At 44.5% G+C, this 14668-nt stretch overlaps 1 protein-coding gene across 4 annotated transcripts; it reads right to left on the bottom strand.

Moving 5' to 3' along the window:
• Positions 1-70: 70 nt before the first annotated feature.
• LOC128342285 (uncharacterized) lies at positions 71-7797 on the bottom strand. Of its 4 annotated transcripts, XM_053289431.1 has the most exons (3): positions 7677-7783; positions 6710-6871; positions 71-3420 (listed from the first exon to the last, which is right to left on the bottom strand). In XM_053289431.1, the coding sequence occupies exon 3, from the start codon at positions 3385-3387 to the stop codon at positions 2467-2469; it is 921 nt and encodes a 306-aa protein (XP_053145406.1). In that variant the 5' UTR covers positions 3388-3420; positions 6710-6871; positions 7677-7783; the 3' UTR covers positions 71-2466. The 4 variants fall into 4 exon arrangements, with proteins under 4 accessions (XP_053145406.1, XP_053145405.1, XP_053145408.1 ...); XM_053289430.1 differs by lacking the exon at positions 6710-6871 and having other exon boundaries at positions 7677-7797; XM_053289433.1 differs by lacking the exon at positions 6710-6871 and having other exon boundaries at positions 7712-7788.
• Positions 7798-14668: the final 6871 nt, after the last annotated feature.

Raw genomic sequence — 14668 nt, 5'->3', positions numbered from 1 at the left:
TTGCTTTAACACAAAAAAATTAAAACTAAATAGAAAGATAGTATATAGACCACAAAAACAAGCCAGTTGGGGACTTCCAAATTTAAAACTTTATTATCAAGCTTCCCAACTAAGTCATATGATTGCATTTATAATGGATGATGTATCAAAGCAGTGGATACAAATAGAAGAGATACAGGAATCAGGAGTCTTGACAAATAATTTTCCATCCAAGTAAATGTAAAGAGGTTAAGAAAATTTAAAATGTATTCACTAGAAATATGCTTCAGATATGGGAAGAAAAATTTACAATATTGATAGGAGATATTTCTCCACTAACACCTTTATTAACATATCTGGATACTGGGGTAGATAAATATAGATTGGCTTATTTGAGGATGCTGAAGGAAAGAAATTTTTATAGCATAAGAGACTTTTTTTTAATAGAATAAGAGACTTCTATAGAAATAAGAGGTTATATAAGAAGGTTGAGATTGAACAACAAAAGGGATGTCAAATACCTTGGCTAGTTTGGTTTCAAATTACATCCATATTGATGGATAGTAGCGTTGAGAGTTCAGCTACCCACTCACAAATTTTGAGAAAGTATTACTTCGTTATCTGGATCAGACTAAAGAGATAAGCTCAAATATATACAAAATATTAATACAAAGAGATTGGAGACCCCCAATATGTTTGAGGAATGCATGGGGAATTGATTTAGGTAAAAAATATAGAGGAGACGCACTGGCAATCATTATGGAGGACAGGGGTTTTTCTCTTGGCCTCTATTTAAGAACATCAATGGAAAATGCTACTTCACTGGTATGTAACACTTTCAGTATTAGAAAGGACTTGTGAGAAAATTAAACCTTTTTGGGAGATTATTTTTTTTTTGTTGAAATTAGCAAAATAATGAATCAAAGAGTAGAATATTCTCCATATTTGGGTTTATTACATATTTTTACAGGAAATAATACTAAACTTAAAGATAAATATTTAGTTATCTTTTTAATCCTGGCTGCTAAAGCAATTATGGCACAGCAATGGAAACTGCTGGATAATTTAAATGTGGAAAGATGGTATAACAAGGTATGGTCATGGCCAATTTTAGAAAAAAATTCAGATAAAGATAATGAAAAATTTGAGAAAAGAATCACAATTTTGTTGCATTTGGAAAAAATGTATTTCTTATAGAGAGTGTTATGGAGAGAACTCTGATCCTATTCATGAAGTTTGGAAATCATGATTATTTTGATATGCTTGGAATAATGGATGTTGTCCACTCCTAGTAGTGGTCCAATAATATGTAGATAGTTTTGTTTGTTTGTATCATATATATGCTATATTGATATGTATTGAATTAAATTGAATAAATGTATGAACGTTCTAATTAAAATGTATGAACGTTCCAATTAAAAAAATGTGTCAAAAATATTCCAGAAAGTACCCGCTGCCCCCACCAGACAGCAGGGGAGATATCTGGAAGACTCATCAGCTACACTGATTATATCATTGTAAACTCTCTTAAAAAGTTAGACTGATTTAGCAGTTTAGCAGTTCAAGCTGTGTAAATAAATTTCTAATTTTGAGCCTACTTTCCAGTAGGCTTTTGAGATCACCTGGCATTCTGTGTGTGTGTCCATGTGTCCCCCACTATCAACTTTGCAATGCCTGGACCAATATGAACCAAACTGGGTACAGTCGTAGGGACACATAGGGACATCTCAACAGTGTAATTTGTTGTGATGTCATCTGCCCCGATCCAAGATGGCGGACGCATAAATTTTATACAGTTGTAGTGAGCGACACACAGGGACACCTCAATGGTACTGTTTGTAATAATGTCATCCACCCTGATCCAAAATGGTGGATGCATGAACATTTGAGGTGCAAGAGATCTAACTTGTGAACCTCGATTTGAACCAAATTTAGTCCAAATGTAGAGACAGTGAAAGGAAAGTAGGCTGATTAGTTCTTACTAGAACAACTTGTTTGTATACTAAAAAATATAAACCCTGTAAGAGCCAATTATCAAATTGAACAAATATCACATATGAAAACCAGCAGCAACATACATTTACTAAATCAGAATATATAATAAAACAGAATATAGTAACATTACATATTCAAATGTTTGATACTTTCCAATTTCAATGGACACAGAAAATTCATGAAACAATGTCAGACTTTCAACAACTCTAAGATTCAGTAGAGCTTGCTGTGAAAGATTCAGATAAATGATTTATTAGGCATGCACAGATGAAGTTTGGTCAAGGTCTAGTTTGGAATTTAGCAAATACCACTTGGTAAGCAAATAGCTGGAATAATATCTGATCCCAGGATTTCCCAACTCATAATTCACAGACCTAGCCACCACACTATGTGTGTGCTCAAGGCTATCAGGCTCAGAGGCAATTGAAACCAATGACCACACGAGTGCAATCCACTTGGCATTCCATTTTGGTTTCTTGAGGCAGCACTATTCTAATCTATTATAGAACCAGAGGCTCCAATTTCTTTCTTTTGCAGGACCCGGGCTGCCATCTCCCACCACCCTCGCTCTGACAACTGGTACTCTATCATTCCGTATTTATAGGTTACTGTGATGTGGTTTTCTCCCTTCCCAGAGATCAGCACAATGTTGTCATTGCTGGTTACAATCAGCATCTTGGCATTGTCCTGGACACAACGGGGTTCCTTGCAGAATCTACCAATGGCCTCATCTAGGCAACGCCTTAGTTCTCCCCATTTTGTGGTCCTCAACTTGTCCCTCAGTCTCCACAAGTTCTCTGTGGTCAATGGTTCTACCCCAGTCCGGAGACGCTCCATGACTAGATCCCAGCTGAGCTCCTGGACATCATATGTTGGCTCACCAAATCTAAAAAAGACAGAAATCTTGCAGGATCCTTGACCAGAGATAAACTTCATCACTTGTCCAGCGCACTCCACCAGCAACTCAGCATCCCGTTGCACAGCATCTGGTTCCATGGGAAATCTTTCCACTGCTAGGTCAAAGCAGGCCAAGGAGGAAAATCCTTTTCTAGATGAACCCCAAGAATGTAGGTGGCTTCGGATACCAAGGATAGTCCCAACACTGAGGGGCTGAGCGGTAGTGCAAAGACGAGAGAAGTAGAGGTCCCAATAAGGCACAAAGACATCATAGTGGACTTTGCCCTGATTGTGGAAGACTGTTATTTGACACTCTCCGTTACCAGAGGTGAACTCCATCAAAGTGTGCCCATCAGAAATGGTGAGATGAGCATTGCTTCTCACACACACTGGCTCCCTCTGGAGTTTCTCTAGAGCACAATTGAAACAGGAGGACAATTTGCTACTGGGCTCTTCCTTGTTCTTGGCCAACAGCAAGTTCTTCAAGATGAGCTCCCGTGAATAATGGGCTGCCATTCTACTACACGAACTCTTCTTAAATCTTTATCACTGGAACAGTATAATTTTTTAAAAAAGGAAAGAAGAATCAAACTCTTCTAGAAATTATAATAAATTACTCATCTTGGTTCTTCTGCTCCCCATCTTCCCACCACCCCCCATATAAAAAGGTCTTCCAACCAGACCTATAGCAAGAGAAAGGCCCCAAACAAGTGCTAATGGAAAGGAAATGGGTCTCCTGCAACATATCTGGCTGGAGAGGCGGGGGTCTCCTATCTTAGAATAGCTGAATAGCAATCTCACTGAAAAGTGGCTCAAAGGTCAGCATTCAAGGGTCTTCTCTGGCATTTTTCTTTATAGAAAACAAAAGCATGTTGATGAACATGTTCATGATGGTGGCCATGGAAAAGGGAGGGAGGCAGCTGGGCAGGAAAGAGTGGATTAAAGGAAAATCTTCTACTGAGAGTGGAAATATAAGTTTGGGGGGAAAGAAACGAAAGGATTAGAAGATGGAGCTTTACTACACAGCAGTGAGAAGGGGAGAAAAATGAAGGATGAATATTTCCTTCCCCACTGTCAAGTCTGATTGGCAGCTAAGAAAGCAGAATGCAATCTCCCCTTTGCTCCTTGTTTTACAATAATGTCTGTATGCCACAAACAGTACCTTTTGGTTAATGGGATTCTTCCCTAAACACAATCTGGACCAGAAATCAAAGTTGCAGCTGGGGTTGAATGGTTTCTGGATCAGATTGGGATGGAGTGAGGCTCAGGTCTGAATCAGACTTGAGCCTCACTCCATCCCAGGGTGTTGATCATAGTTATATAGAGTTAGGAAGTTTGGCGATCAGCCTATTATTTATATATTTCATTTTTTATCTCATCCTTCCTTGAAGCAGCTCAGGATGGAATACATGATTCTGCCCTCTGCTGTGGCTAACAATGGCTCTCAAAGGACGGTGGCAGAAATCTTTCCTCTTTACTAGTGAGGCCAGGGACTGAACCAGGAACCTTTGGTTTGCACAGCAAGCACTCTGCCCTTGAGCTATGAGCCTGATCCTTTCTGTTCCATTCAGGCAAAAGCATGTGAGTCAGGAGCTAGCCTGGCCCTGGGGAAGCTAGCAGGCAATGCTAAACCTCACTTGCTCTGAACGCTTGATGTGTCCACATTAAGATCAGTGGGGGGTGAGCGGGCTCTTTCCAGCATACTGTCCACAGAGCCATTATGAATAATGAAGAACCTGAAAGATCTGGGCGTTCTCACGTTCAGGTGAACCAGAGGCCTTGCTAATTTACGTACTAACTGAATATATGTATTTTTGGCATTTGTATACGGGCAAACCTCACTATTCGTGGGCCTGACATCTGCGGTTCCATGTATCTGCAGTCAGGTAGTTGACACCCAACCTCGGCATATGCAGGGGGTGGTGGTTAAAAAGGTTAATTTCACATATCCACTGTATTGGGGTGGCCAGAAATGACCTACAAGGTCATATCTAAAAAGAAGCTATCGGAAAAGCTGCCACTGTTGAATTCCTGCCTGGACATATGCTTCCCCAGCCCAATGTCCAGCTGAAAGATCAAGGCAAAGTATGGGTGCGTGGAGACTCATATGTAAACCCTGCATAATTTGCAAGACTATCAAAAGGCTTTATTGCTTACATGGTTGCTCTCTAAGTTTTCAATTTGTTCCTTAATTCTAGGTACCGTATTTTATGGACTATAAGACGCACTTTTTTCCTTGAAAAATATCCGCCAAAATTCAGGTGCGTCTTATACTCGTAACTGCCCAACAGGTTCGAGGAGGGGGGGGCTATCCCCCAGGAAAGCCTGTACCAATGCTAAAGCAGGGGGTTGGGGGCGACCCTCTTTTAACCCCGTGCCGCCTGGGGACTGCCACTCCAGATCACCCTCCGCTCCAGCTCACCCTCCGCCACTTGGGCTGTGGACTCCTCCCCCCCCCGACGAGCCAGTGGCCTCCGTGGATCATGCAAGTTTTACATCACCACCAGCAACACCATCGTTATCAGCTTTTCCTCCCGTTTTACTTTCTGCAAACATGTTCAGCTGAAGAAAGTGCAAAGAAGTAGGAGGGCCGAAGTGGTGGCCGCTCCCTCCTCTGGAAGTTCATATGACCCCTGCCCGCCCGCCCCAAGTATGTGCATTCTGGTGAGGAGAAGGAAAGCTCAAAAACGAAAGAGGTGTGGTTTTTTTTTAATAGGGTCAGAAGCGAGGTTGAAGAGAAAACAAGGAGTGGAGTAGGAGCAATTGAAAGAGGACTTATCTGAGGCAAGGAGAACAAACTGAAGCAAGGCTGAGAGTCCTTTCCTGGAGCTAGCAGGACTTTTCAGTACAGTTTTGATAACAGTTTAATATGCTAAAACTCTGAAAAACTGGATTAAAATTAAGGTGCGTCTTATAGTCCGTAGCGTCTTATAGTCCGTAAAATACGGGTAAGTATTCATGCCACCTTAGGAACATAGGAAACTGCCATATACTGAGTCAGACCACTGGTCAATCTAGCTCAGTATTGTCTTCACAGACTGGCAGCGGCTTCTCCAAGGTTGCAGGCAGGAATCTCTCTCAGCCCTATCTTGGAGAAGCCAGGGAGGAAACTTGAAACCTTCTGCTCTTCCCAGAGCGGCTTCATCCCCTGAGGGGAATATCTTGCAGTGCTCACACATCAAGTCTCCCATTCATATGCAACCAGGGCAGACCCTGCTTAGCTAAGGGGACAAGTCATGCTTGCTACCACAAGACCAGCTCTCCTCCACCTTAAGTGACGCAGCAGGGAAATGTTTGACTAACAAGCAGAAGGTTGCCAGTTCGAATTCCCACTGCCACTATATAGGGCAGCAGCGATATAGGAAGCTGTGGAAAGACATTATCTCAAACTGTGCAGGAAGAGGCAATGGTAAACCCCTCCTGTATTCTACCAAAGAAAACCACAGGGCTCTGTGGTTGCCAGGAGTCAAAACCGACTTGATGGTATATATATATACACACACACAGGATTGAGCTACTCACCTTATGTTTGTGTGTGTTCATTCGGAAGTAAACCCCAGAAAGCTCAACAGGACTTACTTCCCAATTTAGGACTGCAGCTTTAATCTGATATTATACAAGGAATTTTAGCTACTTCTTTTTCATTCTCACTTAGACTTAAGTTCATCCCCCTTTCAGTGCAACATAGAGCAGTGTAACTAACTCCCAGTCCACCTGATTCCTATGCTGTTGTTACTTGTTTCTGTATTCCTCTGCAGTTGCACTTAGAGCATCTCCCAGCTGTGTTGATCTAGCCTGGGATCCAAACCAGAGCAACAGAGAGTCCCACAGGACTTACCGTGTAAAACTGCAAGGAAAGGCAGCCCTTTTGCAGGGATGGCTTCAGCAGCAGTGCTAATAGCAAGAGCAGTCGGGAGGAAGGTAGCAATCCTGCCTTGCAGAAGTTGTGGGGCTATGCTGGGGCAAAGCACAGGTGTGCTCCAGTGAGCCTGCGAAATCACTGCAAGGGTGGGGAGAAGATCTAAGTCACTCACTGCAACATTTCTGATGTGTGGCATTTGCTTGGGGGTTTGGCCCTCCCCAATGGATCTTCTGAGAAAACGGAGCAAAGATGTTCGTCCACCAGCCTCATTGCCTAGAGAAGCAGATGGATCCAATGACCCTTCGTTTTTGTAAGCCAAGGCTGCTCTTCTGGGAGAGTAATCACATAAGGTTCAAGCTCCGTGGGGTCAGGAAACTTTCCTTAACTTATTGTTGCAGAACTCCTCAGAATTATTGCATATTACTTAAGCAGAGGCTGTGGCTATCAGGGTGAGCCAGGGCTACGGGGATAATCATAGGGAGCACTCACCATTCTGAACTTCCGACGACACCATTGCCCAGATCCCTCCCTCGTCCATCTCCCAAACCGTCAGAATGTGGGTCGGGAGGTTCAGGATCTCTTGCGTATTTAAACTCTGTGACTTCGTCTTCTCCTCCCTCCTTCCCTCCCCCCACCTTAGTAATTTGTTTTTACAAAGATATTTACACGATTAAGAGGCCGATCTGCTATAATAGCATCTGTATATAGATACTAACGTCGAGAGAACACGGTGAGCGGAGAGGGGGAAAGGGACTGGGAATGAGCTGGGCGAGTCCAGCTAGAAGCGGAGCTCCGAGATTTCACCGGGGACCCGTCGAAGTATTGAGCGTTCCCCACTCCCATTCAGTTTTGAGGGGGAGGGCGGAGTTACCCCCCGCCGCCGCCGCGCCCGCCCCCAATTCCACCTCCCCACTCCCGCCTTTTCTCCCTCTTTGGCCCGTACCCAAGTTTTCTGCTCCGAATGGGAAGATTACAAACCCGAAGATGGCAGCAAGGTCTGCCTGGCTGTTGAGCTTCAGAAAAGCATCTGCAAGTGCAACCTCCTTTCCCCGCACAGCTGCTGCTGTCCCCGCCTCCTTTCCTGGGCTTTGGTCTAAGTTTCGGTTTCCCCCAAATGACGTCATGTTTGGAATCCCGCCTTCTCTTGGGTTGGATGGATGAGAGACATCTTAGGATGCTCAGAACTACAGCAACGTGAGAAGAGCCCCCACCCCCTGCTGCCCAAGTCGAACGGAGAGCCATGCAGCGCTGCAGCACAGTGGCTAACCAAATGCAAATACGTCGTGGGGCAGGAAGACAATAGTCCTCCCGCCCTTTTGCCCCCAGCAACTGCAGTAATTGCCACCCTGCCTTGGAACTTGGGGGTTCCAGAGAAACAGAAGGGGCAGGGCAGGAGGCAGCATGCATTATTGACAGGGCCAGAAGGGATCCCGCAGCAGCCAGAGTAGTTCAATTCTCAGAACTCTTAAGAACATGTATTATTTATTTAAAATATTTATGCCCCCACTGCTTGAGGCGGCTCACAATAAAATAGATACAATAAGAACACAGCCCTGCTGGATCAGGCCCAAGGCCCATCTAGTCCTGCATCCTGTTTCACACAGTGACCCACCAGATGCCTTTGAGAAGCCCACGGGCAAGAGGTGAGGGCATGACCTCTCTCCTGCTGTTGCTCCCCTGCAACTAGAAAAAACTGATGCTGCTTCTAGAAAAACTCATTTTTCTAGAACAGGCACCATCGGCTGATTTCCTCTCTTTCCTTTTCAGGACACTGTTTTTCTTTGTGGCCTGATTACCTACAGATACAAATTATGCATACACAATCCTTCCTGTCACTGAAATTAGGGGAATGAACTACTGGGCAGGGTGTGTGTGTGTGTGTGTGTGATTTTCACCATTATTGGTCTGAAAAGATTTATCAGTAATCAGATCAATAATTTAATCTTTTTAATGTCCAAGGGAGGTAGAAGATCTTTCTCAAATTCAAATTTATCATATATTAGTCAATAAACTGAAGTTTGAAGTTACAATCCTACAAATTACAAGGTGTTCTTTTACTTCCCTTTCCCCGGCACATTAATAAAATGTTCGATTACATATATTTAATTTATTGAACTTGCCTATGAATTTAATCTACGCAAAATGACTTTCCCCTGTCAATGAGGGGCCTCACCTGCAAACTTTATATATTTGGAGCTGAAACACAGGCCTTGCACTCAGCTGCTGTTGCCTCTCTGAAGCCATGTTTCTGGGTGGTGTGCATGCACTTACAATACATGTATATGCCAGGATTGCACTGCTACTTTACAATCACCACCAGCACGTCTGTTTACTTACCATACATAAAAAGGTGGTGTGTACTGAATAAGGCAATAGGTCCATCTAACCCAATAACCTTTGCCTGGCAATGACCCTCCAAGATCTCAGTCAGAAGACTTCTTTTCCCTGCACAGCAAAACATGAGCCGTTTAGCTGGAGATGTCAAGGATCCCCTTCTGCAGGTGACAACATGGAGAGACAGGCCCTTTCCCAGCTTGGGGCCTGTACTGGAAAATGGGAGGGGAAGAGATGCAGCCCTGGATTATTTGGAGGAGGGGAGGGATAAACATGGAAATAAATAATGTTCTCCACAGGGGTTGAGATGGCAGTGTAGAGCTGCATGTCACTAACACGATCCTGCCACACATGCTCACTGGAATGTTCAAAAATGGGGGCAAGCTGGCAACAATCATGTTAGCAGCAATGGGAGGAAGGCAAATATGAAGAGTTATTCTTTGTTGGGAGAGTAGAGCTTGCCCCCACCCAGCAATGCTGTGCCACCATGCCTGTGTCTGTGGTCCTCAGTTTAACAGATCTGTGGCTTTGAGTGCTGAAAGCTCAATGCTAAGTTCGCCTGGTAATAATAGGAACATAGGAAACTGCCATATACTGAGTCAGACCATTGGTCTATCTAGCTCAGTATTGTCTTCACAGACTGGCAGCGGCTTCTCCAAGGTTGCAGGCAGGAATCTCTCTCAGCCCTAAAAAATGGAAAGTTGAACTGGATCTATTTAAAGGATCCTCCTCAGTTAAGCAGCTAAGGAAAACAATTTATGGAGAGATTCTAGAAGTGGGTTTCTTAAAACCTGATTTAGAACGTAAACGCTACAAACACTGCACTTCACAGTACTTGTTGCAACCCAATCACCCTATTGCTCTCTTTAAGGAGAAAAAAGTCCCTTTCCATTTATGGGAAACAAGGTGGCGCTTATACCACCAAGTACTACCACTTAATGCGGCTAAGCCATGGCTCCCAGAGGACCAGCAAGAGTGTCCTAAAATCACCTGCAAACAGAAAGCTAGTGAGCTAGGCAAAACATTCAGGGCAGGGGCGTAATGAGGCTGGAGTGGGCCCAGAGACAAAATTTTAAAATGGGCCCCTCGCTGATACACATACACACTCACTTCACATGTGACTTGCCTCTGGGGGGCCCCTCGAGGCGTGGGGGCCCCCAGGCAGCCGCCTCCCCTAGTCTAATGGTAGTTATGCCCCTGATTCAGGGAAACCCACTCACATTTCTTAAAAGAGTGTGTGGTAGCCAAAAGAGTGTGGCAGGGAGTAAGCAAGCTGTTAGAGTGGCCTGATTTGGAAAAACAGACTTGGGAAGAACTAATTTCAGGGTTTAAGCAATAGAACCTCTTTTCGAGGTCCCAGAAAGAAACCTTCAAGGAAACGGGATGGAACGGGTGCCCTCATACTAGGGAATTGGAACGTTCCCCTTCTCGTAATCAGGTTAGTAAACCTGTATGTCATTCATGCAATGCTCCTGCATAGGAATAGGGAGGGAAGAAGCGACCAAGAGGTTCACACAGATGAGACAGTAAATCTCTTCTGGAAAAGTTTGCATGGTTATGTGCAAAGAGACAAGAGCATCTCTTCTAAACAGCAATGGGACAAATTATGGAAATGGACGTTGGACGTAACACACACACACACACCCGATTACCTGATGTGCCTTGTAATCCCCCACCCCTGAGTAACAGTACTACTTGCATATACTTCCTAACCTTGTGGGTTTCCAAATCCTTGTGTGTAAATCTTTGTAGATATATCATGTACAAACAACCACTCTGTATATAATTGTGCTTTGGCAACGTACTGTATGCTTTGGTAGTTTGTTGGTTCAACAAAAACATCTTGTCCTATAAAAAAAAATCTTGTCCTATCTTGGAGAAGCCAGGGAGGGAACTTGAAACCTTCTGCTTTTCCCAGAGCAGCTTCATCCCCTGAGGGGAATATCTTACAGTGCTCACACATCAAGACTCCCATTCATATGCAACCAGGACAGACCCTGCTTAGCTAAGGGGACAGGTCATGCTTGCTACAACAAGTCCAGCTCTCCTCCCTGACAAATAATCCCTGACAAATTCTCAGTTGCACATTCATGTTATTTCAGGAAATACGGGTCTGGGACCACATGTTTATCTACAGGTAGGTAACCTAGCCTTGATAACTTCCACATCAAGGTGCAGCAAGCCTTTATTCTCTATTGATTGCATATCTCCCTTTGCACTACAATAGAGCTGTCTCCTAAAAATTTTGTTGCTCAGCTCTCACCAGAATGAAGTTCTCTGTAATAATTTGACCAAAAACAACCCTACTTTTGAAAAACCCAGAAAGTACCAACAGTGTATAGTACCATTGTACAAAAGCATACTAAAAAGTGCACTAGGGGAAAAATATTCATGTGTGTTCCTATGGAAAAGATAGAAATCATGGGTAGATACTTTGAGAAGAGAGAAGTTGTTCCAAACAAAATCTGTATGTTGTGTGTGTCAGGACCATTGCAATGTTGGGTTCCTTGGCCTGTGTTCAGCCACCGCTGCAACCCCCCTCACCCTGCCCCGTGTCTGACATAAGATGCAGGGAGCAGTTAGATATGCCCCCGCGACTGGTGTCAGTTTGTTAGATCAAGTTAGATCGAGGCCAGCGCTAAGGCAGGGAGAGCCACTTCCGTCCGTGCTGCGAATGCAGCACTGGCCATCTAACTCCCGGATGGGGCCATGGGGCCCCGTTTGGGAGCTAGATCGGGTGCAGCACTGCCAGAAGGGGCTCTCCCTGCCTTTAAGGCAGGGAGAGCTGCTCCTGACCACACTGCAAATGCAGTGCTGGCCATTTAACTCTGGAATAGGGCTGCACGGCCCCCATCCAGGATCTAAACCATGCCCCCCATGTCTGACATCAGATGGGGGGCAACGAGGCAAGGCCCCTGAGGGGCAGCGGCTCGGGTTCTTTGAACCCAGTTGCCCAATGGTGGCTCCACCCCTGGGCCAGAGGACCCGAGACATTTAACAGCTGCATGACAGATAGACCCTAGGATATGAGGATGAAAGCAGCACCTACTCTTCAACGGCATGACAACCATAAGAACAGCCCTGCTGGATCAGGCCCAAGGCCCATCTAGTCCAGCATCCTGTTTCACACAGTGGCCCACCAGATGCCGCTGGAAGCCACAGGCAGGAGTTGAGGGCATGCCCTCCCTCCTGCTGTTACTCCCCTGCAACTGGTACTCAGAGGCACCCTGCCCTTGAGGCTGGAGGTGGCTTATAGCCCTCCGACTTGTAGCCATTGATAGACTTCTCCTCCATGAAGTCATCCAAACCCCTCTTAAAGCCATTCAGGTTGTTGGTTGTCACCACATCCTGTGGCAGAGAGTTCCACCAGAACTTCAACGGGTACAATTTCTAATCTCCAAATGCTGGGGCAACTCCACCTGTTGAGTTTCTGCTTGTCATTCATCTGTTAGACATCGAGTTCTAGGCATGGTGGAAGCAAGCAATGGTTCAGTTATGAATAATAGTAGCTTTGAGTGTTCTGCTTGGCATGGACTTTTGAGTTCTGTGCCACTTGATTTTATAATCTGCAGACTGAGTAAATTTCTGGCTTGGGTGGACTTTGAGTTTTCTACCTTGGATTAATCACTGATTGTCTTTCAGACTAGTTATTCTCTGCCTCGCCATTTCCATCAACAAAATGGTTAAATGTTTTCTAGAATAACTTCAAAATGCTTTTTAAATTAAAAACAATAAATGTGATAGATCAGTTTAAAATTTATTATATCTGGGGCTTCATGTGTGTGCTCAGCTTACCTGATTGTGTTAGATATTTTATTCTTGCTTTGTACTTCTGATGACACTTGGAATCTGGCTGGTATAATGATTATCTCCAGTATGGATGTTATTGCTTGACTGCAGGGGACTTGGGATCACATGGAATATCTATACACCTTCAATGAACATAATGTTTTCTATCTCCAGAGCCCCACCCAGGCCATTTTGTCTTCCAGGAGTTGGAAGGTTAAATCCAAATGAACACCCAGAAAAGTTCCATCCCCTGAGTTCTGCTGGTCAAGATGCTGTTAAAGAAAGTCAGGTCAAATTTTTGTGGCCATTTGGCAAACCCAGCATCTCCTGCAAGTAAATAAACCCTATGGGTGCAGAGCTGGCCAAGGTCCTGAAATTTTAAAAGCCAGTAGTCTTTGTTATCTTGTTCAAGTCCTATGCAAGCCAAAAAAGAACACCTAGATTTCAAGGGTGGGGCCTCCCACCACAATCCTGCTCCCCTTTATACGTGCTAAGCACTTGGTGATGTGAACAGGGCTCGTGTAATGAGACAGAGAAGGTGTACATACATTATAACTGGATTGTTTAATGCAATGATTTACAAACTGGGCTTCAGGGAAATCTGAGGCTTCTTGGTAGTGTGTCCAGGAGGGATCCTCATTGAGAAGATCAGTAATGGCAAATTCCCGAGAGGCAGCTTGCTTTAAGTTACCTGTGTTCCTCATGAATGCACAGTCATAGGTCAAGTTGGGCATAGGATGCTTCCTCATCTCTTGAAAGGTGACAATGATGGCACAAAGGTCTGAACAGGACTCTGCAAAAGTGAACGATACACCCGGGAGCATACCCAGAATCCTCTGCAATGCACAGGGATTCCCTGTCAAACAAGAGCCTTATACAGACATTATGGTATATGCTATATTCAGATGTCTGTACATAGATACATGTTTTTGTGTGAATGAGCATACCTGTGTTCATTTTAAAAGTGAATCTGGGTGCAGGCCCTTCCAAATGCAGGATACAGGTAGGTTGTGTACTGCTGTATCAGTGTTCACTGTAATGTGTAAATAACTGTACCTGGTACAGATCTGTACTAGTGTACATTATATATAGACTGTGTGTCAAACATGTGTTGACTTGAAAGTGTCGACTTAATGTGCGGCAGCTGTGAAAAAGGCAAATTCCATGCTAGGGATCATTAGAAAGGGGATTGAAAATAAAATGGCTAATATTATAATGCCCTTATACAAAACTATGGTGCGACCACACTTGGAGTACTGTGTACAATTCTGGTCACCACATCTTAAAAAGGACATTGTTGAACTGGAGAAGGTACAGAAGAGGGCAACCAAGATGATCAGGGGCCTAGAGCACCTTTCTTATGAGGCAAGACTACAACACCTGGGGCTTTTTAGTTTAGAAAAAAGACGACTGCAGGGAGACATGATAGAGGTCTATAAGGTCATGCATGGTGTGGAGAAAGTGGAGAGAGAGAAATTCTTTTCCCTCTCACACAACACTAGAACCAGGGGTCACTCCATGAAATTGATTGCCAGGAGGTCTAGGACCAACAAACGGAAGTACTTTTTCACACAACGCGTGATCCACTTATGGAACTCTCTGCCACAGGATGTGGTGACAGCCAACAACCTGGATGGCTTTAGGAGGGGTTTGGATGACTTCATGGAGGAGAGGTCTATCAATGGCTACTAGTCGGAGGGCTGTGGGCCACCTCCAGCCTCGGGGGAGGGGTGCCTCTGAGTACCGGTTGCAGGGGAGTAATGGCAGGAGAGAGGGCACGCCCTCAACTCCTGCCTGAGGCTTCCAACGGCA

Source organism: Hemicordylus capensis, chromosome 2, assembly GCF_027244095.1.
Source record: "Hemicordylus capensis ecotype Gifberg chromosome 2, rHemCap1.1.pri, whole genome shotgun sequence".
Lineage (NCBI taxonomy): Eukaryota > Metazoa > Chordata > Lepidosauria > Squamata > Cordylidae > Hemicordylus > Hemicordylus capensis.
The sequence above is the reverse complement of the archived record's forward strand: the minus strand, read 5'-3'. Positions and strand labels throughout refer to the sequence as shown.